The sequence below is a fragment of the Martes martes genome, assembly GCF_963455335.1.
Source record: "Martes martes genome assembly, chromosome: 6".
Taxonomy (NCBI): Eukaryota; Metazoa; Chordata; class Mammalia; order Carnivora; family Mustelidae; genus Martes; species Martes martes.
The window spans coordinates 98,327,207-98,340,888 of NC_137893.1; the positions used below are offsets into that span (position 1 = coordinate 98,327,207).

The 13,682-nt window shown below is 46.4% G+C and overlaps 1 protein-coding gene across 2 annotated transcripts in view; it reads right to left on the reverse strand.

Annotated features, from left to right (window-relative positions):
* Positions 1–1,545: 1,545 nt before the first annotated feature.
* ELOVL5 (ELOVL fatty acid elongase 5) overlaps positions 1,546–13,682 on the reverse strand; it is a 66,833-nt gene continuing 54,696 nt past the window's right edge. For both annotated transcript variants that reach the window (XM_080805840.1, XM_080805839.1), the window contains 5 exons: positions 10,686–10,763; positions 9,333–9,504; positions 7,479–7,603; positions 4,737–4,871; positions 1,546–3,415 (listed from right to left, as the gene is read on the reverse strand). In XM_080805840.1, coding sequence (XP_080661966.1) covers positions 3,275–3,415; positions 4,737–4,871; positions 7,479–7,603; positions 9,333–9,504; positions 10,686–10,763 — 651 coding nt within the window. In that variant the 3' untranslated portion in view covers positions 1,546–3,274. The remainder of the gene's footprint in view (positions 3,416–4,736; positions 4,872–7,478; positions 7,604–9,332; positions 9,505–10,685; positions 10,764–13,682) is intronic.

Below are 13,682 nucleotides of genomic sequence, written 5' to 3' on the forward strand. Positions count from 1 at the left end.
ATCTTGAAGGGAATAGCTTACACAGAGGGTTTACTCTGTGCTTGATGTGGCTCCAAGGGCATCTGCACTGTATTTGCCTAAAAGTTACACAGGTGGAAGTCCAACCAGGCAATCAGGCCCCAAGCTGTGCTTCTCACATTAGGCTACACCGCCGTTCCGTATGCATGGCCAGGCTGCTAAAAAGAGGGGAGATGTGAATCCTCCCCTTTCCATCCTGGTGGGCAAACCTGCCCTTTTGCTTCCTGTGAGAGAGAGAAAAGGGGACACATCTGGCCTTGCTCTGCCCTCTGATCCACTTACTTCTCTGAGGGGAGGACGACAACCTTCCGGTTGCCAAGATGGGGAGATACGAGTGTATTTTCTTGGCGTGACAACGTCATCAGGACAGAATACAACACTGCAAAGGAGCATGTAGTTTACGGTGGGCCCATGACTGGGCTGATACTCAAAATATTTTAATAACCAGTTCATTCCTAGACTAACAAATGCCACCAAGCACTGCTGTGGGAGGGCCAGCCCTGGTAAGTTTGCATCAGTAGGGTTATCGGCCAGGGTAATAAATCCTGCTGTGGTTTGAGCATCACCAATCCGGTCTTTCCATTAAGAGATGAACTATTTTGATTCTTACTTATCTGATTTCTGGGTCCTGTTTTTCTTTCTTTCTTTTTTTTTAGGTCTTCTTTTTAAAATGTGTTCTGGACTTAGAGGGGAAGGGCAAGGATAGGACTATCACCACCAAAACCCTAGCAGTCCTCTGTATTTTTCAGACAGTACCCAAAAACTAAATGCAGTTTCACATGACATTTTTAAGGTGGTAATGACAAATTAGAAGGCACTCAAAAGCTAAGTGAGATCCAGCCTATGCTGGGGACCGTGTGTTATGCAGGAAATGGAAGGACAGCAGCCATTCAGGTCATGACTCCATGCGTACATGGTTGGACCTGTATGTCAGACTGTGGCAGGCTGGGGGTTGGGGGGGGTGCAGAAAACGGTCTTTGGCAAAGAAAGTGGTAGAGTTTTGGGAATAATGTGGGCTCTCATGACTCTAGAGAAGGGGTGAGCAAATTATGGCTGCAGACCTTCTGTTCTGCGAGTAAAGCTTTACTGGAACGCAGCCATGACCATCCATACACATATGGTCTGTATCTGCTTTTGCATGCCACAATGGTATAGTCTAAAGTGGGGCAGAGACTGTATGGACTGCAAAGCCTAAAACACGTACTATCTGGCTCTTTACAGAAAAAATTTGCAGACCTCTGGTATAAACCTAGGAAAGGAAAATAACTAACAGCCAAAAGCGTCGGGAGGAAGGGGTAAAGAAAAGTGGAAGAAGCAGCATGTTTGGAAAGCTGGGACCTTTGGGGGACCAGAGAAACCACCACCACACCTCACTATGTGGGAATCCTTCCTCATGTGAGCTGAGCTACAGAATAACCTTTCCATCTGAATTATCTACATTTATTGGGGTGAGTTCCTAGAAGGTGAAGACTGGATTTTCCTCCAGTCTGTCCGAATCAGCAGCATATAAACCATGTAACATGCGAGCACAGGTAATCAAAAAAGTTTTAATGATTAATGTTTAGACATTATTTAACAGTGTGGGTATATCCAGATGAGCTAAAGCACACTTTGACAGCACACTACTGAATGTTATAGTTTCTGTATTGAAATATGTAAAGACATTTGCAAACTAGTACCTAGGAAGACATACATTTACAAATATACACATTCTAGATTTGATAAGGTAAATGTAAACAGATGCTGTGACTCCTTCCAAACAGAAAACCCACAAGACTAATAAGAGAACCAATCGGCTCCCTATATAATATGAATGTGCAAAATTAAAGCATGATAAACTGATATTTACATAAATACCAAACCAACAATTAGTTTATACATTGTCGATGACCTTCTAAGATGTGTCACGAGTGGTTCAATGACTGTTTTTTCTCCCCATGGAGAAGGTATTCAGAGACTAAATTTCAACACGTTAAAATGACACGCAAATAGTCCTTATCTGTTTGACCACTGCCTCAAGGGTGACAGACACAATTTTATGATAAGCAGTCTCATTTTTAAATAAGCAGTTCTACACAAATCTTTAGATTCTAAGCAGAAAAAGAAAATTACAGGTACTATTAGATTTACATGAAACAAATTATCTCTACCCAATTTCCCAGTTCTCTTACGTAGTAGCTATCTGTTTAATTTTACCTTAAAATTTTTTTAAGGTCCCCTTTTCCCCCTTTATTCATTTTTATAAGCTAGGCACATTTTAAAAGAAGTTTGTGTCAAGACAGACAGCAGTACAGAAACCAATCCAAATTTGGACCCTGGCAACCAGTTCCCCATTGCTCATCTATGGGATTCTGTCAAATGGTATTCTATGATCTCTTTTGAAAAGTACATACCCTCTCTCTCGCAAGTGGAAAGCAAAGTGGGCATTGTTTCCTGTATAAAAACACTTAGCACTTCAGAAATTTTAAATGTCCTACTCATCCTACATACTTTCTAAAATCTTGAAGACAAAGAATATATATTTAGGTTTCATCAAGGCTCCTTTAGAGCCCCCCCTTTTTTACATTATCAATAGTGGCACTCAAAATAAAAAAATAAGATCTGTTAAAAAGTTAAACTGACCTTCCACTAGATTTGAGCCTGCCTGATTTAAAGCCAATATTACAAAACTGAAGGTGCCGTTTCTGATTTCACATGTACAAGTCACTTGAAATTATGTGTCACACGCTAGTTTCATAAATTACGGTCTTTGATTTTTTCCTAAACAGAGCTATTAAAAAATGAATAAAAACTTGAAACATATCCTAATTTAAATTAATAAGCTTTGGGCCCTGCTTTTTAAATTTTAAGGCATGTTGTGTTTCTCTACTGTAACAACATTGTACAAATTTACAATCACATGCATGATCTACAGTAAAAAAAAAAAGTTTGGATTACAGTGTTTTTAAATTGTGAATCACAATTCAGCACCTATCATGTTATAACTAATAAGGCAACAGCAGTGTCGTATACTACAATAATACGCCCTCCACAGTCTAGCGCAGGGGTCGGTGAGAGCCCAGAAATGTTAAATCTTATGCCTACGTGTATAATCTGTATACATTTTCAAGGGGTTTTGAACGATGAAGGAGGTCCTACATGAATCACGCTGTTGTAGGCCGGACAAGTTACAGCAGCTGTTAACGAGCATCGGGCACAACTCATACTGTGCTTACAATCAGACGATGGGTTTTGGAGGTTTCTCAACTCTTCGGTTTCAATCCTTCCGTTGCTTCCTTGGCTTCACATTGTTTTCCAGGGAAGAAAAGCTGTTGGTGTGTCCGTTCACAGCAGCCACGGACCCATTCTGGTGGTCCTTCGGGTGCTCTTTCCTCCGCGAGGCCCCCTTCTTGTAAGTCTGAAATGAATCAGGGCCGTGTGACAGGGTGCTCTGCTGGGGGGGTGGGGGCGCCCTGCTTTCCTAACTCTAAGCCTAGATTCCTGTTAGGACCCAGTGCCACTGAGATGTAAGGTCTGTGCTCAAGCAACCCTGGGAATGTTTTCTGCCACTGGTTTCAATCACTCCTCCCTTTCTGAGGCGTCGCCTGAGGTAAGTTCACAGGGGTCTGGGCTGCAATGTAAGGGCTATTCTAGAAATGAAGTAGAAAATTCAAAGTACACTTCCCCTGGCCGTGCCCTCTCTGTATCTGGATGGTGTTACAGAGTATCGGGGTCACATGGCCACACTGTTTTCCCCCACTCTGTGGTACCTCTCCTATCACTCCCATCTCTCACCTTCAGGATTTGCTCGGGACTTTGGCAATGGCTTTGGCCTGTATGTACACAGCGCTACGCTGCCATAAGCAGTTAGAATAGTGATTTCAGTTTTGTCAGCTCCCAGCCTTCGTCCTCCCTCATGTGGATGAATGTCCCACGTGGGTACACCCCCCCATGGGGCAGCTCCCTGGAATGTGCCTCCACGCCCAGAGGGTGGGATGAAAGGTGTGAGGGGGGCACAAGCATGGCCACGTGGGACGCCCCCAAGGAGCTGCTCAACCCCCCTGGACCTTACTGTCTCCATATCCGTGGCCTCTGCCTGGCCTCCCGACCTTTGGTGCCTGCCTGGAACTGGATGCTACCCATGGGGGCAGGAACACATCTCACCCAAGGGTAACAGGGAGCCACAAAGTAATCCAGTGGAGACAATCTGCCCTAACTGGACCCTTCTGTGAGTAAAACTGACCTTCCATCATGCACCTGGGAATGAATGGAGCCTCCAAACCTGAGCAGTGGAGGTGTGAGGAAACAGGGACGAAAGGGCAGATATCTGTCTGCAGCTGAGGGCTGTGATGGCCATTTCTTTAGACATTTTATGTAGTCCCAGAGTTCAGGGTGACGGGGCTGCGGGACTGCTGATGGAACTCTCCCGTCACATGCCTGCAGTCGGCTGTGAGCAAAGCAACACAGAGCTTGCCGAACAGCGCGGCGTTCCCACGTGAATCCCCAGCTCCTCTGCCAAAGATCTAGAACTCTGGAGGTTTGGGACAGATACCAGCATCTCCTGTGTTGGCAGTAGTCCCCCCCCCAAAGGCAGGGGCTGCCCTGTCACTGTGACTGAACCAGAGCCTGCTGTCTGGCACGCAGGAGGGGTTCTACAGGTCATCCTCCTTAAATGAACAGAGGAGGGTCTTTGCCGAAAAGGCCACAAGTCCCAACTGCCACGGAAGAGCAAGACTTACCTGAATGTAGAAGTTTGTGAAGAGAGCAATCAGAGAGATCATGTATCCAATCTGGAAGTACAGCCACCCAAGGGGGAACGTACACGGCCAGATGACCCCGCAGCTGGTCTGGATGATTGTCAGCACAAACTGCAGCTGGCGGGAGAGAGGGGACACAGCTGAGCAGCACAGCCATGGCGCACCGACAAGGTGCCACGCCAGATGGGCTCTCCACCCAGCACGCCGAGTCCATGGAAAGACACTCACAGGCCTTTCTGGAGGTGAAGTCCCTTCATAGACACTAAGCGTACATTCATGCATAAATTTCTCCTAAATTATATATGTGCCTTTGTCATATACATTCTCCTCCCCTTCCTTCTACTTAAACCACCTTCTCTAAAATTTGGAGAATAGTTAACAATATTATATAGTATACATGGAAGTTGCTAAGAGTAGATAATAAAAGTTCTTGTCGCAAGAAAAAACCCCATAGCTATGCAGAGTGACTGTGGGTGTGAACTGGGTGTTACTGTCCCAATCATTTCATAATCCACACATATACCCTATCAGTATACTGTATACTCCCCACAACATTACAGGTCTTGTACAGCTCAATGAAGCTGGGGAACAAAGGAAAACCTAACCCCCCCACCCCCGCCCCACACACAAACTTTAGGGACCCTGTATAGAGAGATGCAAAGTAATTTTTGCTTGCTTTATATTTTTAAGGGAGAAAGGAAGGGTGTGTGGGCTGTATGTTTAAAGAGAACCGGTGATGTTGCTGTGGGATGTGCAATTCCTATTTCTCTGTTTTTTTATTTTTTATTTTTTTTTAAAGATTTTATTTATTTATTTGACAGATCACAAGTAGGCAGAGAGGCAGGCAGAGAGAGGGGGGGAAGCAGGCTCCCCGCCGAGCAGAGAGCCTGATGCGGGGCTCGACCCCAGAACCCCGGGATCATGACCCGAGCCGAAGGCAGAGGCTTTAACCCACTGAGCCACCCAGGTGCCCCTTTCTCTGTTTTTTTTTAAAGATTTATTTGAGAGAGTGTGTGAGCAGGGAGGGGGGCAGAGGAAGAGGGAGAGAGTCCTCAAGCAGACTCCCTGCTGAGGATGCAGCCCAGTGCAGGGCTGGAGCTCACTGCCCTGAGATCACCACCTGAGCTGAAACCAAGAGCCCGACACTTAACCGACTGCACCGCCCACGTGCCCCAACACTTCCTATTTCTTACCCATGTACCTTTTTGGTTTGAAGAAGGCTGATCAACAGATTTAAACTTCTACCAAGATATAATGCTAAGTCCAGATTTTTCTGATGAATAAATCTCTTTTTTTCTTTTTTGATGAATAAATCTTGAACGGGAAAGGTTGCAATGAGGTGTGGCTACTGGAGGGTGACTCTTCAAGAGGAATACCACCACCAGGGGGCAGGGTTCTACCCACTGGATTTCTGGCCCCCCCCCAGGGTTTCTCTACAGAACTTACTTCCCTCCCCGCTTTCTTCTCTTTTTTAAGGTAAGTACTCCAGGCTAAGGAATAACTAGGAGCGGTGCTTAAAATAAATCTAGGCAAACTGGGTGCAATCTTCTACCTCAAAGGGCAGAGCTTAATGGGAGACCAATGTCCCCAGTCTGTTCTTTTAAATTCTGCTTTTGCCAGGCCACGGCTGTGTGGTATAAATCGATCTCCACATCACTTCTCAAGCGTAACGAGAAGGTTAAGGAACAATTATCCTTCCTCACAGGTGGGTGAAAAAAATTAACAAGGACTAGAGAGCAGCTGGCAAAGAGGTGATAATGAAATGTCAAACACGCAAGTAGCTCAGACGATCTCAGATTTTTTTTCCCAGACTGTTATTTTTAAATATTGAAAAATCACAATTGACTTGGGAAGACTGGAATCAGCATGATTCTTTAGAAAAATATGTTGATAAGGCAAGGCTGGGGCTGAAACTTTACTGTTTACACCCCTCAGTCAGCTGGGTTGGGCCTATTGTCTCAGTGTCCTCATCCACAGAATGGGATGCTACTGGACTAGTCCATGTAAACCTGCTTACTTAGCATGAGTGCCAGACACTCAACGAATGTCAGTGTTTCACATCAGTAGTAACAGTAATTAATTCATGAAAGAATTCACAAAGGGAGAGAAACAGGTGTCGTTCATACCCTGACAACTCAGGGAAGCTTCAGAAAGGACAGTAGGACATAATCACCAAGTGCCAACAATGGCTGGGTGGGCCCTCGTGGTCAACGTCAGGAAGGAGGCTGTCATCTGAAGTACAGCAGGTGCCATCCTCGCCAACAGGTGCTTCGCTGCACGGGGGCTGAGCGGTCACCGGGCACTGATCTTACCAACACCCTCACTGCCTAATGGCTACAAGCACTCAGGACTCCTGGGTCCTCCGAAAACTCCCAGGAACACAGGACACAGTGGTCACTTTGGGTTCTGGATTATAATCAGGAAACACACCCAGGCAACACATGCTTTGTGCACAAATTAAGGACAAAGGACTGAACTTGAAGTCAGGAAATTAGATTCCTGTCCTCATTCTATAGCCCAACTAGCTGCGTGCCCACAGATATAGTTTCCGCATCAGCTGGAAGTAAGAACATTCTCTGCTCCACGGGCTGCAGGTAGTTATGTTGGATCAAAGAGAAAAGGTGGGGAAGGCATACATTAGATACTATTAAGTAAGAGTGAATAAAGGCAGGGAGAGCGGTCTGCCAGGCAGCGAGTCCTGGAGAGAGGCGCTGAGTGACTTACCAGCTGCCCCTGAGTGATGTATTTCTTCCACCAGAGGTACGGGCGCATGGAGGGCACGGACGACAGACCGTAGTACGAGTACATGAGGACATGGATGAAGCTGTTAAGGGTGGCGCCAAAATACGCTGAAAAACAGGGGGGATTGGGAAGGAGAATGCATCAGTGTTCTACACGGAACAAGATTCCTTTCAAATCTGGAAAACAGACGCGTTCAAATAGGGGCTGGTAAGCACCGCATGGAGCAGTGCTCAGAACTCCCTCTCCACTGGGGCAGGCCGACTGGGGTGCTTTTAAGGCCAGGCTCAGCTGGGGCTGCCAGGCATGCATGTTAACACAGGAGTCAGGAGACCACCTCACAGCTTTGTTGCCAGAACCCCAATCAACTCCCAGAGCGAGCTGGTTTTCTTCACGGGCCGGGCACTTCAGGCTGCTGTGCTGAAGGCCTGGGGAAGGCAGCTGATGGGCAGGACGTTCAGAGCTGGCCGGCTGACACGCCTGCTGGAGCTGGAAGAGGCCTTGGCCTCCTCATTACTCCCCAGGACTGCACTGCTGAGACCACATATTTTTTTCAACAATACAATCCAGAGTCCAGTTCCTTAGAGATAAAAGACTCCTCTTTTATCGAATACTTTTGATTTCCAGTAGAAGCACCAGTTCTTTTTTTAGCCTCTCTGTCCTCCTCGCCCACAGCGGGCAACCCAACAGAGCTCGCCAGCTTTCCCACACAGTCAGAGGTGTACATGGCTAGGGGCTCAGGGAGGGAGTCTCTACTTCTGGCTATCACATAACTGGCTGGGTGACCTTGGACAAGTCACATTCAGGTCCTAGTTGTTTCTCTTGGGCCCAGTGGGGCCAGTTAAAATCTGCCACCCTGAGAGTTCTTTGAAAATGTAAAGAGACACTGTTCCTATTAGGAAGTTAAATCAGATAATCCAGAGCCATGAAGTGTGACGGTGGGAAAAACACATGGGGGGGATGGCGCACTGGAAACCGAGTTCTACCAAACCTTCTACTATGTCAGTTTCCTCCCAAACCACAGGGAGCTGGGTTTGGCGAGTCACCTTTCTAGTTCTAAAATTCTATGACTGTGGGAATCTTGGTGGGCTGGTTAATTCAGGGCAGTGCCATCCTAGGGAAAAAACACAATGAACAGACCCAAAAGTTCTCAAATTCACCAGTGCTGGATGGCAGAAATTTTGATCAGGACACCTGTTAGAACTCCTAAGCTAAACCTAAAGGAGACAACTTAATCTCTGAAAATTATGAGAGACCTCAGACCATAAGCTTTCTAAAAACTACAGATATGTCTTTGGGAATTTACTTCAAATTTTGGTGCTTGCCATTGAAGATGCCTTGCTAACATGCTTCAGCGAACAAGGCAGGCTCCTTATATCAGCATTATGTGCAGACCTCCTCCTGTGCTCTTTAGCTAAAGCTTGTTTCATCATTAGTCTTGTTCCCTGGGACTGCCTCAGTGGTGTGGTTCCATCTTTCTGGCCTGCCCCTCTCAGCCAAACAACTTCCAAATTGTAAGAAACAATGGCTAGAAATAACCTGGAACAGCTGTCCTCTGTGACAGAGGACACTGTCCCTATTTCCCTGTACGCCCCAGGCTGGGAATTTGGTATTTCCCTCACCTTGCCAAGTCAGCCAGAAAAAGGTTTTGTCAGCTTACTGAGTGCACAGGCCACACAAACTATCATGAATGCAACTGGGACACAAAGTTCCCGTGTTTGACCTAGAAATCCACAGAAATAGCACCTTCACTAAAAGCCTTGGTTTCAATTCAGCCTCTATGCTCACACATGTTCCCAGTGCTGCCCCCCCCGCCCCGCCCCACCGTGTAAGACTTACAGTGGCCACAGGGGACCCAGTTCATCACAAACCACCAGATGTTCAGCATGGTGGCATGGTGGTAGACGTGCAGGACTGTGATCTGGTGGTTGTTCTTCCGTAAGATGAAGAAGAAGGTGTCCATGAATTCAATGAGCTTGGAGAAATAGTACCACCAGAGGACGCGGATAATCTAAGAGGAAGAGACCATCACGGTTTTTCTGGAATATCACCCCTGACGTGTTTTACTAACATTCCAGACTCCCAGGTTCTCCTGAAGCCTGAGCACCCCACTGGCTCCTAGAGTCCTTCAGAGGCTGGGAGCTCTGGTCATTCTGAGTGTCATTAACAGAATATGGGGGTAGGGGGGGTGGGGGGAAGCTGGGGGAGGTCTGGAATGATGACAGGGGAAATTTTAAAAGTGGCACGGACGTCTTTCAAGACTGACAAAATCCAGAGGATCAAAGTTCAAAAATCCCTGAAGTCTGTCTATTCCCTCCAGAAGGACCTACAAAACCATCAGCACAGAAAAACCTCCTCAGTGGCGCTGCTATTTCAGGGACTGGCATGGGAGCAGGGGGCCAGGATATGAGGAAAAGAAGAAAAGGAATCAGAACTTTCCGTGTCAGGTCCCTGCCCAGTTAAATATGCCACACAGTTTTAAGGAAATGAATGCCCATCGGAATTTAAAGCAGCAGCCTTTCATTTAAAAGGAAACACTGGGGACACCTGGGTGGCTCAGTCTTAAGCGTCTGCCTTCAGCTCAGGTCATGGTCCCAGGGTCCTAGGATGGAGCCCCACATTGGGCTCCCTGTTCAGTGGGGAGCCTGCTTCTCCCTCTGCCTGCTGCTTTCCTCCTCGTGCTCTCTCTACCAAAACAAACGAAACAACAACAACAAAACCCACTCAGAGTGGAAGTAAGAATCAAAAGACCACCCTCAGAGAGCACTTTCAGGAATGATTACAGCATTTAAGACATTATTCTTATGATCCCGTTTATATAAGTGCTGAAAAATGCATGTAGTTATTTGTCCCCCCCCAAAATGTAAATAACAAACTTTTTTTCAAGATTTTATTTTTAAGTAATCTCTACCCAACGTGGGGCTCAAACTCACAACCCCAAGATCAAGAGTCGCATGCTCCACCAACTGAGCCCGCCAGGTGCCTCTTCCTGGAAACCATTAACAGGGCTTACTTTTATTAAATGAAACTTTAGTTTTCCTCTTACACCGTTCATGTTCAAATTTTCATGTGGAAATAGGGTTTTTAAAAATGTCAAAAGGAATTACCTTGGGTGGTGAGGATATAAGCCATTTTGTCTTTGCGCAATTTATTAAAAAAAAAAAAACTATTTAAAACAGAGAGAGACCATACCTTCATATCTGCTTCTCCCGCACTGCGAGTGCCTTGGCAGAAGAAGTTGTAGCTGCCTTCCCATACTCCTGTCACTAACTAAAACGAAAAAAGGAAGAAGTCCATCACCAACAATATCAGAAATCAGAAAAGCCCTACTCACTTAAACTTCATTTGTTTTGGAATCTGTGACAATTGACCTTGGACTGGCTGATGCAACTTTGGTCTTTGATCCTCAGCAAAAATCACGATGATGGGCAGTGTGAATACCGGAGAGTCTCCGTTTCACAAGGGGTTGACCAGAAGTCACTCCAGGGTGCTGCCCTACTGAGCTGGCCCTCAATTCTCAATGCCCTGGGCTGTCCCAAGGCCCTGACCAAGCTGACAGCAGGCTCAGTCCCGCAAGCAGTCTCAGGGGAGATCACCCCTTCACAAATTCAGCCCTTCCCTAAACCAGCACTTCCCAAACGTTGAGAGTATTGTACCAGAATCTCCTCATGGGCATGAGGATCACTGGGGAGTGTTTCTGATCCAGTAGGCCTGGGGTGGGGTCTAAGAATTCATATTTCTAACAAGTTTCCAGGTGATCCTGATGCTCCTGATCTAGAGACCGCACTCCAAGAACCACTGCTGTCAAACCTAGGATAATTTAGCCAGCCTTGCCTTCATTACCTCCTCTTGCTGTGTCATCCACTGGATCCACAAAGCAGAAATCTGCAGTGTCACAGAAAGGACCCCAGAATCAGGGGGCATGCCAGCTCTAGGTTACAGACCTGTATCACCAGCTCTCTTTGGTTTCCTCATTTGTCTACAGTGAGGACACCTGGCCTAGATGAGACTTAAGGACCCACTGTGACAGTCCAGAGGGAAGGTTTAATTTGAACACCTGTGCATGTCCACACTATGTCCTAGACAAACACCTAGGAGGTGCTATTCCTTGTCCATGTAAACCGTAGCTTCCTGCTTTCTCCTAAAGCCTACAGTGATCTTGAGTTTTCCTGGTGACTTTCTCTCTGGGGGCCAATTGGCATACTATAGATGGGGAGAAATCTGAGGTGGCCTGCCTTGTGCCTGATCTCATTTGGTATCCCACATAAAAAGACTGACCCTGGGTCTCATAGTGTGTTCCCCAGTGCAGCTGCATTAACATCACACGGGAACTTCCAAGACATGGAAATTTTTTTTTCCTTTCAGCGTAACAGTATTCATTGTTTTTGCACCACACCCAGTGCTCCATGCAATCTGTGCCCTCCCTAATACCCACCACCTGGTTCCCCCAACCTCCCACCCCCCCACTTCAAAACCCTCAGGTTGTTTTTCAGAGTCCATAGTCTCTCATAGTTCACTTCCCCTTCCAATTTCCCTCAATTCCCTTCTCCTCTCCATCTACCCTTGTCCTCTATATTATTTGTTATGCTCCACAAATAAGTGAAACCATATGATAACTGACTCTCTGCTTGACTTATTTCACTCAGCATAATCTCTTCCAGTCCTGTCCATGTTGCTACAAAAGTTGGGTATTCATCCTTTCTGATGGAGGCATAATACTCCATAGTGTATATGGACCACATCTTCCCTATCCATTTGTCCATTGAAGGGCATCTTGGTTCTTTCCAGTTTGGCGACCGTGGCCATTGCTGCTATGAACATTGGGGTACAGATGGCCCTTCTTTTCACTACATCTGTATCTTTGGGGTAAATACCCAGTAGTACAATTGCAGGGTCATAGGGAAGCTCTATTTTTAATTTCCTGAGGAATCTCCACACTGTTCTCCAAAGTGGCTGTACCAACTTGCATTCCCACCAACAGTGTAAGAGAGTTCCCCTTTCTCCACATCCTCTCCAACACACGTTGTTTCCTGTCTTGCTAATTTTGGCCATTCTAACTGGTGTAAGGTGGTATCTCAATGTGGTTTTAATTTGAATCTAAGACATGGAAATTCTTGAGCTCACCCCAGAATCAAGTCTGGGGGTGGGGCACCTGGGTGGCTCAGTGGGTTAGGTCTCTCCTTCGGCTCAAGTCATGATCTCAGGCCCTGATCCTCAGGGGTAATGATCTCATGACCTCAGTGTCCTCTATCAGCAGAGAGCTGCTTCCCCCCTTCTCTCTGCCTACCTGTGATTTCTCTGTCAAATAAATACATAACATCTTTAAAAACAAAAACAAACTCTGGGAGTACACCATCAAGGTAGGGCCTCTCAGTCATGATCACAGAGCCTTTGAGAACTGAATACTGTGGTTTACGAAGTGTAGTTCCCAACCCAGCAGCGTCACAATCACCCAAGAATTCGTTAGAAACACAAAAATCTCAAGCCCTACCCTAGACCTTCTGAATCAGAAATTTCTGGGTGTGAAGCCTGGTGGCATGGCAACAGGCTGTTTTATAGGTGACTTTAATGCAGCTAAAGCTTGTGAACCACGGGCTGAAAGCTGTGGTTCCCACTCTAGTTACATAACAGAACCACCTGGGGAGCTTCTAAACCTGCTACTGCCTGGCCTCTCCCCAGATCATTAAACCAGACTCTTTAGGGGCCTTCACAAAGCTCTTAAGGTACTTCCAACCTGCAACTAGGAGTGGGAACCACAGGTTTCCTGCTGGGTAAGCAGCAAAGGGATTACAAGGGCCCGTAGACAGACGGTTAAACTTCTTCTACCCGATCTGACCTCAGAAATGCCACAGCGGGTGTGGCTGTTGTACTCTCACTGAAAGCCCTTCTCAGAAACTGCTTTTTCTTCTATTAACTTCCTTTCTGTGGTCTGCCTTCTGGCTTTGTCATCTTCTATATGTAAAAAAGTATTAAGTGTTAACATGGTTTTCAAGACCAAAGACCGGCACAGGGGTTTGGAGGCATCATTTTGTGATGAAGAGTTCTCCTTAGGAAGCAAAAGACCAGACCAGGGAGCCAGGATGAGTTAGGCTGCCATCCACCGAGGCCCAAGACCTGAGGTGAGCCTGCTAAGTTCCTCAGGCCCTGGGTGTTTTTAGGTAAAAAGATGAGGTTGGACTAAATGATCTC